We start from the raw sequence: 15,911 nt of genomic DNA on the forward strand, positions 1-15,911 counted from the left end.
CTACAAAATCGTTATTTTAAAAGAAGAATTTTTAAGCATGATTAAGTGGCAAAATTGTAAACCCTCATGCTAGCAGTAACATCATTATAAACGGAATCGCTGGTGAATACGTTAATTGAATTTATGATGAATCAAGATTAAGTAGGGATCTTTTAATAGAATTTCTGAATTTACTCGAAATTTTCAGATATCATTCATTCTAAATTTGAAAATTGAAAATAGATACTTTTTACTTACTCTGAAATACAAATTAATCGAATTATGCAATAGTGCGCTACAAGTAGTTGAATTCATGATTATATTGATGGACCTCATAAAGCTGAAGACATACTGCTACCACGAATTCATTACGATTTCGGCATTGCATTCGATTTAAATTTTCAGTATGCCTTGTGTTAAGTATAACTATCAATAAAGCGCATGTATCCTTGCATGTATCCAGTTATATATCGTATTCTCCTGAATCGCTAAACCATTTATACTTTATGTTTTTACAGAAAATGGACAAACGAAAAATGTGGTCCATTCACTTCCTTTACAAATTTTACCGATTTTCAGTAAAGAAAATTTTTACTCTCTTTGATTTCGTTCAAGAGCATGACCACAAAGTAAGGTTTGATAACTTGAGTGATATTTTTTCTCCTTAACTCTATGTTCCCGGGAATAATTTCATTTAGTTTCCTAATAATTAATATCAAAATAAATTGCAGTGAGACAGGGCAGGATTAAGCTAACATCATATTAAATGCTGTTAATATTTAACAGCAGTGATACATAATGTATATTGTTAAAATCATTAACTACCATTAACATTAACATTACTTGTAATAATTATATGGTCTGAAAGGTAGTAAAGTTCAAATACTAATTACTTATATTTCAATCAGTAATTAGGTTATTTTTGTCCAAAACTATTTGGTCAAATATAATTGTATAAACTCTTCTTGAAAGCAATACTTGAAATTATAAAATCAAATTCTCATAAAAAGTTGAAAGATACTTTTGTTAGCATAAATAGCTTGCAAATACAAACCATTTCGATAATGGCGGGTATTCCACTAAAACACACGTCACTCGACATGAACCCATTAAACAGTTTTGTGTTAATATCTTGCGATATCATTCACTAAAACTATGTTGATGCATCCAAGAAGAATCTATCTAAGAAGCCAATACACGCTTTTATAGCTTAAAAAGAAGCTCATGTATTAAAATTCTATTTCGGAAGAGCAAGATAAAAGTATTTAATACTATTATATAAGCACAATAATATACTATAATGAGTAAATTACTTCAAAACATATTTGGAGCAGTTTTAAAGAAAGTATGTATTTTTCAGTTTTATTTTTATTTTATTTAATGAAGTTCTATGAGGGACACCTTTTCAATGCACTGTCTTCCATGCTAACTTACAAACTAACAAATAAAATTGAATGTATTATTATAAATTAAATAAAAAATTAATTTAATTAATAAATTGTATTTTAATTTAATAACAATAGAAATTATAAAAGATTAAACGAAAGCAATTATAAATGAAATCAAAATAAAAGACAAAAAGAACAGCAACAAAAAAAGGAAAATAATAAAAAGCCAAAAATAATATTTATGATAAGCAGAAAATTAATCAAAATAAGATATAAGAATAAAACAATATTAATTAATATAAGATTGTAACAAAACTAACTTTTTGAAGTACACTAAGTTGTTTGCGTTTCTGGTATCACTAGATAACGAGTTCCAGAGTCTTACCGCATTTATGAAAAAGAAACTAGTGGCACAAAAGTGGTTGAACCTTAGGATTAAATATTAAATAGATCTGTTTGAATGCAATTTATGGTACATAGATTATTAAAAAGGTACCCAGGGATTTGGGTCGCAGCAATTTTAAACAAAAATATACAAACATATTCAATATCACATCCCAGAATGTTATTCCTGTACCCAGGTAAATGACATCCCATTAATTAATTGCATTATTAATTGCTTTATTAATGTGCAACGAAGATTCATTGGAGTATATTTAGATGATAATTGTATACATCGAAGTGATACAATTGATTTCCAAAAAACTTGATTTGTGTGGTCACGGGCATTGAAGCTAGAGTTCAAGTAAAACCCTAAGCATTTTACTGATAATTTATAATCAATTGTAGTACTGCCGATTAAAATTAAAGACAATTTCTCCAGTATATTTTTTTTCCTCGCAGAAGGCAGAATAATTGTTTTATCTGTATTAAGCAGCATATTATTTACTATTGCCCATGCATTAATTCTATTTAAGTCATCAGTAAGCTGTCACCAAAAAAACCAACTGTACTAGAAAGATACATTTGAATATCATCTGCATATGCATGTAATTTGGAATATTTATATATGGTGAAAACATTATTTATATATATTGAGAAAAGCAGTGGGCCGAGGATTGACCTCAGAGGAACACCAGTGGGCAACGATTTAAAATCCGAATATTCATCAGCAGAGAAAACAGTCTGCGATCTTCCTGTTAGATAACTATATATAAATTTAGAGGCAGAGTAAGAATGAAAAATAATCAGTTAATTTTTTACATAGTATAAAGTGATCAACACGATCAAATGCTTTAGAGAAGCATTTGAAAACATAAAAATGTAATCATGTCATTATCATAGTTAGGTCGAATATCTTCTAAAACTTTGACCATGGCAGTACAGCAACTATGACCCTTTCTAAAGCCAGACTGTAATGGAGAGAGAAGTTTGAAACGCTCAAGGTGAATATTAATTTGATTAGTCATTATAAGCTCACAAACTTTGGACAGTGATGGAAGAATACTAATAGGTCTGTAATCACAAGTGGACGAAGCGTTAAACTTCTTCGCAGTTGGAATAATTTTAGCCTTTTTCCAAGGTTTGGGAAAGGTTGACGTAGTTATACATTGATTCCTTATATGTGTAATAGGAGCTATTATTTACGGCAAAGTGAGCTTCAGAAATTTGTTATGAAGGTCATCCAATCCAAAAGCATTTGATTTAATATTCAGCAAACTTCTACAGACCATTTCTTCACTAACACCTATAAAAGTAAACATCACATCAGAAGCATATATATCAGAAATTGGAAATGTCGAAGTGGTATTATTACAATTTACATTTATACACGAAATGAAGTAATCATTTAGTTCATTTGGATTTAGTTCACAATGTGTTGTTATATCTTGCTTTAATCCCAAATGTTTAATATTTCTCCAGATATTCTTGGTTGGCTGTGTAGTGTCAAACTTAAAATTATAAAACGCCGATTTTGCAATGCTTACTGCCGTCGCGGCTAAATGTGTAGCTAATTTAAACGGCATCCAGTTATAAGACGAAGGAAACTTTTTCCATACTACACGCTTTTTGTTTCTGTAATTTATCTTTCTTCTAATCTGGGGGGTTAGCCAAGGATAGGAAGAACTTTTAATAGTAATCGTCCGCAACAACAAATCGATAAAAAAATTGATAAAATACATTATTGTCAAAATACATTATTGACAAAATACTTATCGTCCGAAGTTAAAAAAAACCAACAATCACTTCAATCAACAGTATTTAGTTCATCAAATAATTTGATAGTATCAATTCATTTACAATCACTATAAGAGGAAGATCTAGGACTAGATTTCCTGTTTGGGTTAAAGTCCAATGTAGCAAATAGTAGATCATGATCAGATACAAAAGAGAATTGATCGAACAGTAAATCTTTATTAGGATCAGATACAGCAACTATATCTAGAACACTAGGTCGCACACTATTACAGTATCTAGTTGGTTCAATTTCGTTGATGATACTTAGGCCCATCATGGCTAATAAATCTTTTAGTTTCAATACTTTACTACAATTCACTAAAATGTCATAATTAAAATCACCAAGTACTGCGATAAAATCATATATATGTACAACTGAGAGAAACGAGTGAAATAATGAATCGCATGAGAATCGATTATGTGAATTGTAGACACAGGAAACTGAAATTTATTACTATGACTTCTGATAGACTCACAAATAAATTCAATAACAGATTCATCAGAAGCGCATATTAAGTAACTACTTAAATAAGATTTGCAATAAATTGCAACTTTTTATAATTTTTTTAAAATTGCAACCTTTTATAGAAAAATATGAACTGCTGATCTCATTATCTAACCATGTTTCAGAAACGCAAATAATGTCAACATTGGAGTCTTTAAACACTGATTTTACATAATCAAGTTTAACATCATTTAGGCTTCTAGCATTAAAATTAACAATATTGAAATTACTATTTTGAGCACACAGAATGTTTATTAAGGTTTTATGATCATTCATAATTGATAATTAATTTTATCTGCCTCAAATTTTAGGCTTCGCTCTAACGTTTTACAGTTCAGTTAAAACACCTCATTGCGTTAAAACTCTCAAAGCAATGCATCTATCCCAACCTACAATTATTCATTATTTTATCAAATTATTATCAGAAGACATTGTGATCGTGATCTAAAAACATATTGAAGGTGTCACAAAAACGAAGACAGACTTCTGATCCAAATAATCATCTAAAGAAATAAGTAGAAAATAAAATCGAATGTGAAATCACGTAAAAAATTTTAACCAAAAAAGAAAATAATGACCAAAATAATATCAAAAAACGTCAGCAAGATATGTAAAGCTCTGGAGGTCTAGATCAATAATAAACTGTCAAGCTATGGAAGAATAAAACACCAGAAAGTTATGCTGAATGAAGTAAGCAGAATAAAGTATATTAAAGATGAAACATCTAAACTGATACGCGATTATTGCTGTTAAATAAAACTTGATAGATTTATATATTGTCAACAAAATTTGTGTTGTTTTCATTTTATAAGTTTAAATTAAATTATTTTTATATTATAAACAACAAATAAGCACCATAGCAGCAATCGACTTAATAGCAACATATGTCAGTTAATTAACTAATTATTAATATGAATAGTATTTACTGTAATTGATGATGTCCCTTTGTTTGTTTTGCTTACTAGTTCTTTTTACTGTTAGTTGCCGCAGAAAATAACTATACTAAGATATAATCTACTACCCTTCACAAGATCTCGAATGCAATTTGAAATTAAATCAATTATATATAATATCCATAAATATACAAATACTTAAGAATAGTTCGTATTTACTAGGATAAGATTGTCGTGCTTCAAAATTAACTTACTACATGTAACTGAAGTCCTTATATAATAAAAATGCAAATATTCTACATATTTTTCTAATACTTTCCATAATAAAAATCCAAATATAAGTTAATTTAGTGAACTTTACAGAAACCGCACCAATTTCAAGCATCCTTATTGAAATTATTTAAATATTCCTATTTCAAATGTAAACATTGTTAATTTGGTGCAACCAAAAGTCGTTTTTTATGTTTTTTAGGTATTAGGTTGGATGCAAAAAAAAAAAAAATTGAAAATACCTCATTTACAGATTATATTTCCGTAACAATTGATTTCAGTGCTCATTATTTATCTACGACCTCTTCAAGTTCAATTTGAAATGTGCTCAAAAGTTAAGTTAAGTACTTACCGGGTACTTTAAAGTGTAATAAAAACGTCGCGCCATCAAACTGCAGAAGAAAGTGGAATTCGGCATTTGAAATGCCTTATGTACATAAATGATTAGAACATGTAAATGACATCGAATTTTATTTGACAACGTGACTTAAAATCTTTTCGGAAAGATTTTCACGTTCATGTATTTCAGTAAATTATTGCTTGAGGACCAAGAAATAAATAAAAATTTTCCTCACAAAATTCTTAACCAAAGAGTAATTTAAAATGAAAAATGAATTTTCTATATTTGTGCAGAGTTTTTCCAATTTCTTTACTTTTCTTTGCTTTTTTTCCCATTTCTCAAATAAATTTAAATTTAAATTTAAATTTGAATTCAAATTTAAATTTTTATTTATATTTATATTTTTATTTAAAAGCAGTAAAAGCAGTAAATTCGGTAAAATCAGTAAAATCAGCAAAAACTGCGCTAGCAACACAAGAGAATTTTATTTGCATAAAATTGAAAACAGACTTCACAGAAATCATTTTCAATAAATACAGTGGGGACCTAATATCTGCATGATAGCAACGGCAAAACCCTGGTATTATGGAACTTAAGCAGATGTGACAACACAGACACAAGTGTCATTAATAACACATTTCCTCACCTCTTTTGTGTGCGCATAAAATAACAGCAGCGACCAAGACATTTGCCAAAGGTGTGCGAAGCGAATTTCCACTACAATTCCACAATTCCTCTTATAACACACAAAAATTGAATTATTATAAAGACATTCAGATGCGTGACTATCCATCTATTCAACGACATATGGCATACATACATATATATGTATATGTATATAGGTATATATATATTCTGGTACATAACTAAAATCCTTACATGTCTGCTCCTTAAGCTCTTGCAGACAAATTTCATCCCAATTGTGTGTATCTCGCAGAAGTGTTATGTACTTATTCATGAAATATTGAACTTTACTTGAATTTTTAGACTTACAGACCAGACAAAAAATAAATAAATACGTACTCTTATACTCGTATATACCCACCCACACAAGAATAAGCACTGCTTTAATGCTTTAATTGCATTTGTAAATTCGCATAAGTTGGGCTTACGTCAATGCCCTTGGGTATGTATAAATTATCTACACATAAGTATAATTTTTAATATAATTTTTCAAGCGTCTTGCAATATAATTTAACATAATTTCTGTATGGAAATAATCCTAAATCTTATATATAAAATTAAGATTGTCAAAATGTTAGTTACCGTACTCCTCCGAAACGGCTTTACCGATTTTTACCAAATTTTATATGCGTATTCAGTAGGTCTGGGAATCGGCTACTATCTATTTTTCATACTGCTAAAGTGATTAGGGTGTCCCTATCCAGCAAAAATATCTTTATTGCTTTAACAAAAATTTTTTTATTTTTTTGACATAAATTTTTTCATATTTTTGAAAAAGAAAACTTGCTATGATATGAAAAGTTGTTGTCTATGAAAATACTGAATTCATAAAACTGCCACCTAATTTCTGCACTATCGTTGATTCCCAAAATGCTCTCATTGACCGCGTATTTCCAGATGTACACATACAATACATAAATCATGGGTGGCTGGCAGAAAGAGCCATTAGCAGCAAAAAAACATGGACGTTGATGAATTAAATTTCAAGATAAAACAGACATTGCCGGGCGACTTAATATCATACAAATCGATCGATACAGTTTGTGATAAAAACGAAGTTGTAAACTATCCAGCAAAGTTTTTAAACTCACTGGATTTGCCAGGCATGCCACCACACATTTTACGACTGAAAGTTGGATCACCGATTATTTTACTTCGGAATTTGAACCCACCACGGCTATGCAATAGTACGCGATTGGTAATTAAAAAATTGATGAAAAACATTATCGAAGCCACCATTTTGAATGGCAAGTTCCGAAACGAAAAAGTTTTATTTTAATTTAATTCAATTTAATTCAAATGTGTTCAATTTTCCATTAGATTGGCATTTGCAAAGACCATCAATAAGTCACAAGGCCAAACGATGTCTGTTTGCGGTCTTATATATAAAATGTCCATGTCACAATGTTAGTTACCGAACTCCTCCGAAACGGCTTTACCGATTTTTACCAAATTTTATTTGCGTATTCAGTAGGTCTGAGAATCGGCTACTATCTATTTTTCATACCACTAAAGTGATTAGGGAGTCCCTACCCAGCAAAAATATCCTTATTGCTTTAACAAAAAATTTTTTATTTTTTTGATATAAATTTACATCCACTTCGTTTCTTCGTCTTCGTCTTCGCCTTGCATGGTAGATGGAAAATGTACTAAAAATTTTTTTAAAGATTTCACTAATGATACTGTAACAAATACTGACGGATATCCAATATATCGTCGAAGAAATCCCGATAATGGGGGACAATGGCGGGTGGTGCCGGTTTCGCCTCTACTAAGCAAGACATACAATGCTCATATTAATGTTTAGTTTTGCAGTTCTGTGAAGAGCATCAAATATATAAGTATGTCCATAAAGGCAGTGATATGGCTGTGTTTAGAGTAGAAAATACATATGTAAATGCTCCTCCAAAACGGTGAAATTACGCTCTACCAAATTGGTCGGTACATCAGCTCCAATGAAGCTGCTTGGCGTGTCTTCGGTTTTCTAATTCATGAACGGAATCCAGCAGCTGTTCAGTTAGCCGTCCATCTTGAAAACGGTCAGCGTGTATTTTTCACGAACGAGATAGTGATTGATCGTGGTCCAAATCCACCTAAATCTACACTCACTGCATTTTTTGAATTGTGTAATAGTACGGATGATTTTGGTGCCTTTGCAAGAACAATACTCTATTCACAAGTACCACGCTATTTCACATGGGCTCAAACAAAAAAATGGATGCCCCGCAAGCAAGTTTCACCAGTTGATGCATGTCTCAATTTATTTAAATCGAACGCTTATTTACAGTTAATCCAAGACACACTGAGTGCTTTTATCTTCGACTGTTGTTGGTTAATGTTACTGGCCCATTATCATTATTATTATTTACAGTCAATCCAAGACAATTTAAATTTGAAGATACAACAGTTGTTGCCAGGGAACTTGGTATCATACAAATCTATTGATTTTAAATTAATAATTTAATAAATAAACTATAATAACTTAAAAATAATATTGTTTGGCGTTTGTTATTTTTATTTTCCTTTTCGTTCATAGCGCTCCATGCCTATTTCATGCATATACCACATACTTACGCACTTATAATAAGTAAGTTACTTTTTGTCTACACTAGAATTTATCTAGAAACTAGAAATAATTTATAAGGCAAAACAACGTTTGTCGGGTTATCTAGTATTCTATAAAAATCAATTTACGAACCTTAGTTGTTTGTCCTTTAGCTCCCCATGGGCCCGTCTAACTACACAACCGATTGCAATAAAACTTTACCAATTTATGTTATTTTTTACGTGCTTGGGATAGCTTATGTGCTGCAAAATCCAGTGACCTCTATACCTAAATGATTGGCGTGACTATCCGGCCAATCATAAGCTGTAGATTCAATTTATTTGGGTCCCATATTGTCATGTTTAATACATTTATGATTGCCAAGTTTAAAATTAAAACTAAAGAATTACTACACTAATAAGTTTGTTATAGTTTTAAAGTTTTTATGTGTATAGTTATATCTTAAATCTCTATGTAAACAATGGATCCTGAAACTATTTCTGGTTTTTTCAAAATCTGCAATAGGTATCCTAAAGTAACTTTGATGTATAAGGATATATCTCTATATTTTCGAAATTTATGATCTCTTTGAATCACACTTTAAGGTCGTTTAAGGTTAAAATAAGGCCCTTGTGGGTTAAAATTGGACTAAAAGGTTGTAGATAACATCACACTTTCCCAAAAATTTTAAGGTTTTAGGTAGCTAAACATTTCTAAAAGATGTTTAAGATCAAATATATTCTTGAAAGTCTTGAAACATGTATTTCAGTTGTAGGCTCTAATTGACTTTGAATGGGTTGTTAGTGAAGAATTTAAGAGCAATTGATGTTCTCAGCGTACTAAAAAACTCAATATGAGCTTTTTTGCCGAGTATCATTGGCATTTGACCATAATCGATTATAATCCATTGAATAATCTCGTAATAACTCTATATCCTGACGCCTTTGGTAATTCACTTAGATTTCGTTGGGTTTCAGCAGTATTTACTTGATGGTGATTAGCTCAATAAAATGTCTTTGCGTTAATTCATGTGGTATCCAAACAACGAACATCTTTGCATAGTCTGCTCTTTTAAAATGATTCCAAACTGACATGTGGTTATAGTTTAGTGCATCTACTATCTTCTGATAAATTTCATCGGTACAAGTAATAACTTACCGACTAGCGAAAGATGTACCTTTCTCATCGAAAAATCTTAAACGGAATTGTTCTCACCGTATACCACACAGGATTTTCTTCATATTTTTGTAACAGTTTTACCTTTTGCATACTAATAAAGCATCATATAATGTTTTTCCTCAGATATTTCATACATTTTCAAACAATATTGTTTATAAAACTTTTTACACGAGTGACAAATTACACAGTCGCTTTCACAAAAAATTGGGCCTTTTAAATACTTGGATGATATTCGACTAAAATAATCGTATGATGATACTTTTTACATTATCTAATAATCAAAATTGCTTGTGCAATAATACCATAATATATCTTCAACTTAACTTTTATAAACTCATGTATTAAAACGCTGATACATACTGGTATTTACACTTTTACATCTAGGTTTTTTCAACTATAACCTTGCAAATTTTTTGTAAAGAAATATATATTTGATTTCATTCGCAAACTTCAAATAATTTTTTAACAAAAAAAAAGATATTTTTCATCTGTACTGTTTAAACTGTTTAAACTTTATTCAGATACAAAATTATTGTCTACTACTTTTAAACATATACTTCAACTTAATAAGTATATATGCTATATGTATATATTAAAAAATAATTAAATAGATTCGCATAATAATTTGATTTAAAATTTTCTACTTTCATATTTATTTCGAATGACGAAGGCATGAAACCACGCATTAAAAATCATTTTCGAGCACACCAACTTTCAATTTGGTTACGCCTTATACCAGAACTCCATCGCGCTGGCATGGAGGATGTGATTGCGCGGCATAATCTATTCAAAAATCACGATGACATGGATTTGTATGAAGGACCTGTCAAACCAGATCCCTTTTCCTCAACACGTCTGCTGCTTATCGATGATACGCTCATGAAAAAGGTTCATCATACCAACGGCACAACCTACATGAATGGCATCTTAGGCGGTAAGTACTTGAAAAGCCAAGCAGAAAGTTACCATAAAATACAGAAATGAATACTACCATATATATATGATATTCAAACATATTCACACATACATACATTATAGCATAAATATACGTATATGAGTATACGTAAAAGTTACTCTGACCCTTTTAACTGCTGTTTAAACTGCTCCTGATGCCAGCACTTGACAATGTTTACTCAAACTTTAAATGTCACTGTCTGACTTAGCTTAAGGATATATGCACGTAAATATGCTAAGGATGTACGATACAAGATGGAATCATACTCGTACATATTATACGAAATTTAAACAAAGAAAATGTGGAACTACTCATGTATTGTGTGTGTGTGATTGGTTTATGTGTGTATGAAAATTAAGAATAAATATTTTGGTTTCATCTCTGCTTTTTTTGTTTATCTGTCGACTTTTATTGGTCTGTCTGTTTATTTGTGATGCTGTTGTTGTTGTTGTTTTTGGTTGTCCTATAGTTATGATAATCATTTTATTTATTTAAACATTTCAATTTTTTACTGAAATTGTCATACAAAATATGATGAAGGTAAGAAAAGCGGAGCTACACTGCCATCGTCATTGTGCTGTGTTCAGGCTAGGTTTTGTATCTTGAGTGCATTTGGTTCGTAATCTGTTAGGAGATTTCTGAACATTTTCAGATTTGAATATAAAATATTTTTGATTGTTCTTTAACAATTTATGTTGTTCTTAATTTCCTTTTATTTCGTTATTTATTTTATATAAATTATTTAATTCTATTTTAAGGTTCCCATAGGCCATTTTCAAATTTAGAAATTGTGTTTTAATTTAAATTATATTTAAAATTTGTCTTCAATCACAGTTTATAAGGGCAATTATGTGTGTGGGTTATATTTGTTCAGATTCAAATTCAGATTTGATCTTTAATAGTTTTATATTTCTTATATTTCCATTACTACAAAAATATATAACATATAATAAATAATATATAAAAAATATTCAAAAGTCATAAATTATGAAAACAAAACTAGCTGTCAGTATGTTAATATAAATTCTAATTATCTACACTTCATTACTTCTAAATACCATATACAGTATGACCTCGATTAATGTAACTTAAAGAATACGAGAGTGTTGCTATAATCGAATTTAATTTATTTGGTGCATCTAAAAGTTTTAAATTTAATAAAGAGACATTAAGTTTATTAGAAAATAATATGATTACTTATTTTAATTTATAAAAACATAATTGCAATTATACTTATAATAATTACTTGTTATTTCAGCTTGCTTTTTATTGCAATTAAGATTCATTGCAACTGCCTCATTTTTTATATCTTTAAGTATTAAAACTTTTCTCTTAGATTTGGAATTTTCCTCAGACCATTGTATGCATGTGTTAAGTGCATTTATTGCCACGTCATTTTTGATATAAAGTGTGATTACACTATCCTCAGTTTCCAAGTCTGAATAGATGTCCAATTGTTCAGCAAGAGATACATTTTCCATAGAAAATTCGTTGACCAACTCATCCATTTCTTGTCGAGAAAGAACATCTGAAATAATTTCATGATTTCATAATATTCCTATTCACCGTTAGTGTGTTCGCAAATTCTAATGATTGAGTATAAGAGAGCAAATAAATACACTTAAGCGACAAAAAAATATTAAGAATTTAAAAGAGGAAAATAATTAGCAAAAATTGCATTTTTTACTGTAGTCAATTTTTAAAGTTGCAATATCAAAGATAATATAGGAAAAATTTAAGAGATCTCAATAACCGAGGAGTTGCGATATTAGAGTGTTGCATTAATCGAGGTCATACTGTATATGTAGGTAGAAATTTTGGTGCAACAGGTAGACTTCATTAGTAGACTTCAGTCTTAAAATACTATTAAAAATAATCTGTAACAAATAATTTACAAATTTACATACCATTTAGAAAATTATTTATATATATATAAGTAATATAAGTTATTGATTATTGTAAGAAAACAATTTTATATAGGTATTGTTACTTCAATAGCGCAAAAGAAACTGTACGAACTTCATTTGTAGAGCTGAGACCTACAAAAGCCAAATGGAACATTTCCGGACAAACAAGATGTTCCGTTTGGCTGCAATCAACCCATCGAATATTTTCGCATGATTCTGCTGTTAATGAAACTAAGCTCAGGGGCGGATTTGAGAAGCTGCGAGTGTTAACTTATAGCCTACAATTCTAAATATATTGACCCATATATTGCTGGAAGAAGATTTCAATATTGCTGAAAGGAAGATTTTTGTTTTCTCTTTATGTGCTATAGTAATCAGTTAACTTTGTTGTTATAAAATTGTATGTTTCCTTATTCTCATTTCTCGCATTCGTGTGAATGTCATTTTATATTGATTTCAGGATTACACTAACTTCCACCAACTCAATAAATAAATTCAAATATTGAATTGGTATTTTAAAGTCGAAAATTTTCTCTCCGTTATGTTTATAAATTTCCTTAGTCTATAAAAACGATCTTGTCATCATCTTAATTTGCATGAAAAGCAATCATAGTGAGTTTGAAATTAAAATAAATACCATTACTATGAAATGTTACTATGATTAGTTATCATAATAAAGATAGATAAATTCAAAATATAATTATTTTATACCTATTATTACTATAAAGTTATATCAACACCGAAATATACCTTTAAAATAACGGTCGACAATATTTGTACTTTACATATATTAAGGAACCTTAACAAACAATCAAACTTGTAATAGCAAACATGCCAAACCTATATATATATATACAACAACCACCAAAAGACAACAGGTATATTCATGTCATAGGATAATTAGGTATGAAAATTTTTCTTTCTCATTATTTTATATTTTTTTCCATTTCCCTCCCTTTTCTTTATTATATGTTTCATAGTTTCTTTTACTCCCTGTTTTCTCCTAGGTTTTCTCTTTTACCATCTCAGTCGAGCACATGATTTCAAAGCCGAAAACGTTCTTTATTTCGAGCGATGGTGTACAGTCGGAAATGAAGACTAAGGGTTGTATAATTATGATCAACGGGACTAGCATTGCGCTAGAAGACATGGCATCGGTACTAGCGATCAAATATATTTAATTGATGGAAAAATCATTCGCAGCGATTGTAAGAAGTACGCAATTAATAATTTTAGTATTTCGTTTGCGTCATCGCTTGCAAGTCTTGCGAATTTTAGTAATAAAAAGGACTAATTCGTATAGATTGAGTGAGATAAATTGAGCAATATATATATGTTTTGCAATTAGTTAAAGCACCAAATAGGAAGCGTGTAGGAGTTAAATTAGACGGTATACTTCCAAAATAATGCCTTCTTACAAAACGGTAGTTCTGGAATTTGTTTTTCTGTTAGTACATACACTTCGTACTTCGTACATATTAAAAGTTTATTAAAAATATTAATTAAATAATAAAACTAAGCAAACAAATATATTATGTAGTTAAAGCCACAATTTATTTATTGAATATATTAAATGAAATATTTCATTTTTTTCATTAAAAAAGCAGTAAATTTTGCAGTTGCAGGAGAGCAAAAAGTATCCATTGTATGTTAAGCTGTATGATATTGCAAACATTTTCCAAATCCTTAAATCCAACAATGTCAGAATGCCACACTTTTTCTATTACAATTTCTGTTTGACCTAAAATTGCCTTTTCAGCAAAATATTTGCAGAGCTCAACATAGAAAATAAAATTTTTGAAATTTTACCCTCAAAAATTTTTTAAATAATTTTGCTGACCACAAAATAAATTCAAATAATGCTTTTCAGTTTGCTCCTCTCACACTGCCCCTGCCCACTGTTTTGCAGTTACTCCACTATATTGAAAAATCAAAATTAAGGAATGATGACAATTGCAAATCAATGCATTTATTTACAGAAAATTAAGCTAACAAATATTTCAGAGTTAAAACGAAAGCACAACATTTTTAGCTTGAAAAGTATCTCAACAAAACCATTTGCCGACCAAACTGACAATGAGGTGCGGAGTGGTAGGAGGTGGCAAAGAATCGTTGACAATTTGAACTCAGCAAATACTGCACAAATTTTGAATGAGTTAGGATTGAAAGCTTAAATATATTTATTTTTTGAACTTTTATTTCATTATTTATATTTTATAACATTTCGTTTTTAATTTATTTTTCATCAGACTGCACTTTTGAAATGTTCAAAAACCTGAAGAAGTTCAAATGAATCAGGACGTACAGAACAAAAATATTTTAGTTACAAAATCTGATAGAACAAATAATGGAAAAATGCCAACTGAATTGGTCTGCATATCTTCTGACCACAATTGAAGCAAACAAAAACTTGCAACATGCTCTGATGCCTTGTGATGATTCCTTTGCTCTGATCGCAAAGCAGTAAAGCAAAAAAAAGCAAGAATGGATTTGAACACCAAGGGCAAGTTAGTCCACAAGTAATCCACATAGGCACTATGTGGAAGAACTATTTTAAACGGAAACTGTACACTTATGTGAAACAGTATGAAGGGCAGCAGCATATGGAAAAATTTATTGGTCATGGAAGGAAGATGACGACATGCGGCAACGCAAAAAGGGTTTCGGGTTTTGAGAATTTTGTTGTCGAAATGAATTTGCAAAAACTTTACAGACATTTTATGTTGTAATGTTGTAATGTTGTAATTGAACATGTGCGGTTTGTGTGTATGATTAAGCTTACCAGATATTGGGTTTGATTGCTTGCCGATGTGTAAAGATTCCATAAGTTGGTCAGAGTGTTTGTGCAAAGTGGATACGGCTTTTCTTTTCTTACTTTCTTAGTTCGCCTTGATGATTTGAGTTCGCTTGGGTTAGTTTAGTTTTCCAAATTTCATTTTTCCAATTCACAATTTAATGCATGACAATCTTATGTGTTTAAGCAGTTATATATACAAATATTTGCTTATGTACTGCAAATACATAAGCATGAATATTGTATTTTTATATTCATAATAACTATATTCATGATAATGTGTCCGCAATTGTT

General features: G+C 29.9%; 1 protein-coding gene across 1 annotated transcript in view; it reads left to right on the top strand.

Moving 5' to 3' along the window:
* LOC119684205 (neuroligin-3) overlaps window positions 1-15,911 on the top strand; it is a gene marked incomplete at its 5' end in the record, with an annotated part of 148,770 nt that overhangs the window by 63,663 nt on the left and 69,196 nt on the right. The window contains 1 exon segment of the mRNA XM_038098196.1: window positions 10,632-10,895. Within this exon segment, the coding sequence (XP_037954124.1) occupies window positions 10,632-10,895 (264 nt within the window).

The sequence above is a fragment of the Teleopsis dalmanni genome, chromosome 2 (assembly GCF_002237135.1).
Source record: "Teleopsis dalmanni isolate 2A chromosome 2, ASM223713v2, whole genome shotgun sequence".
NCBI lineage: Eukaryota > Metazoa > Arthropoda > Insecta > Diptera > Diopsidae > Teleopsis > Teleopsis dalmanni.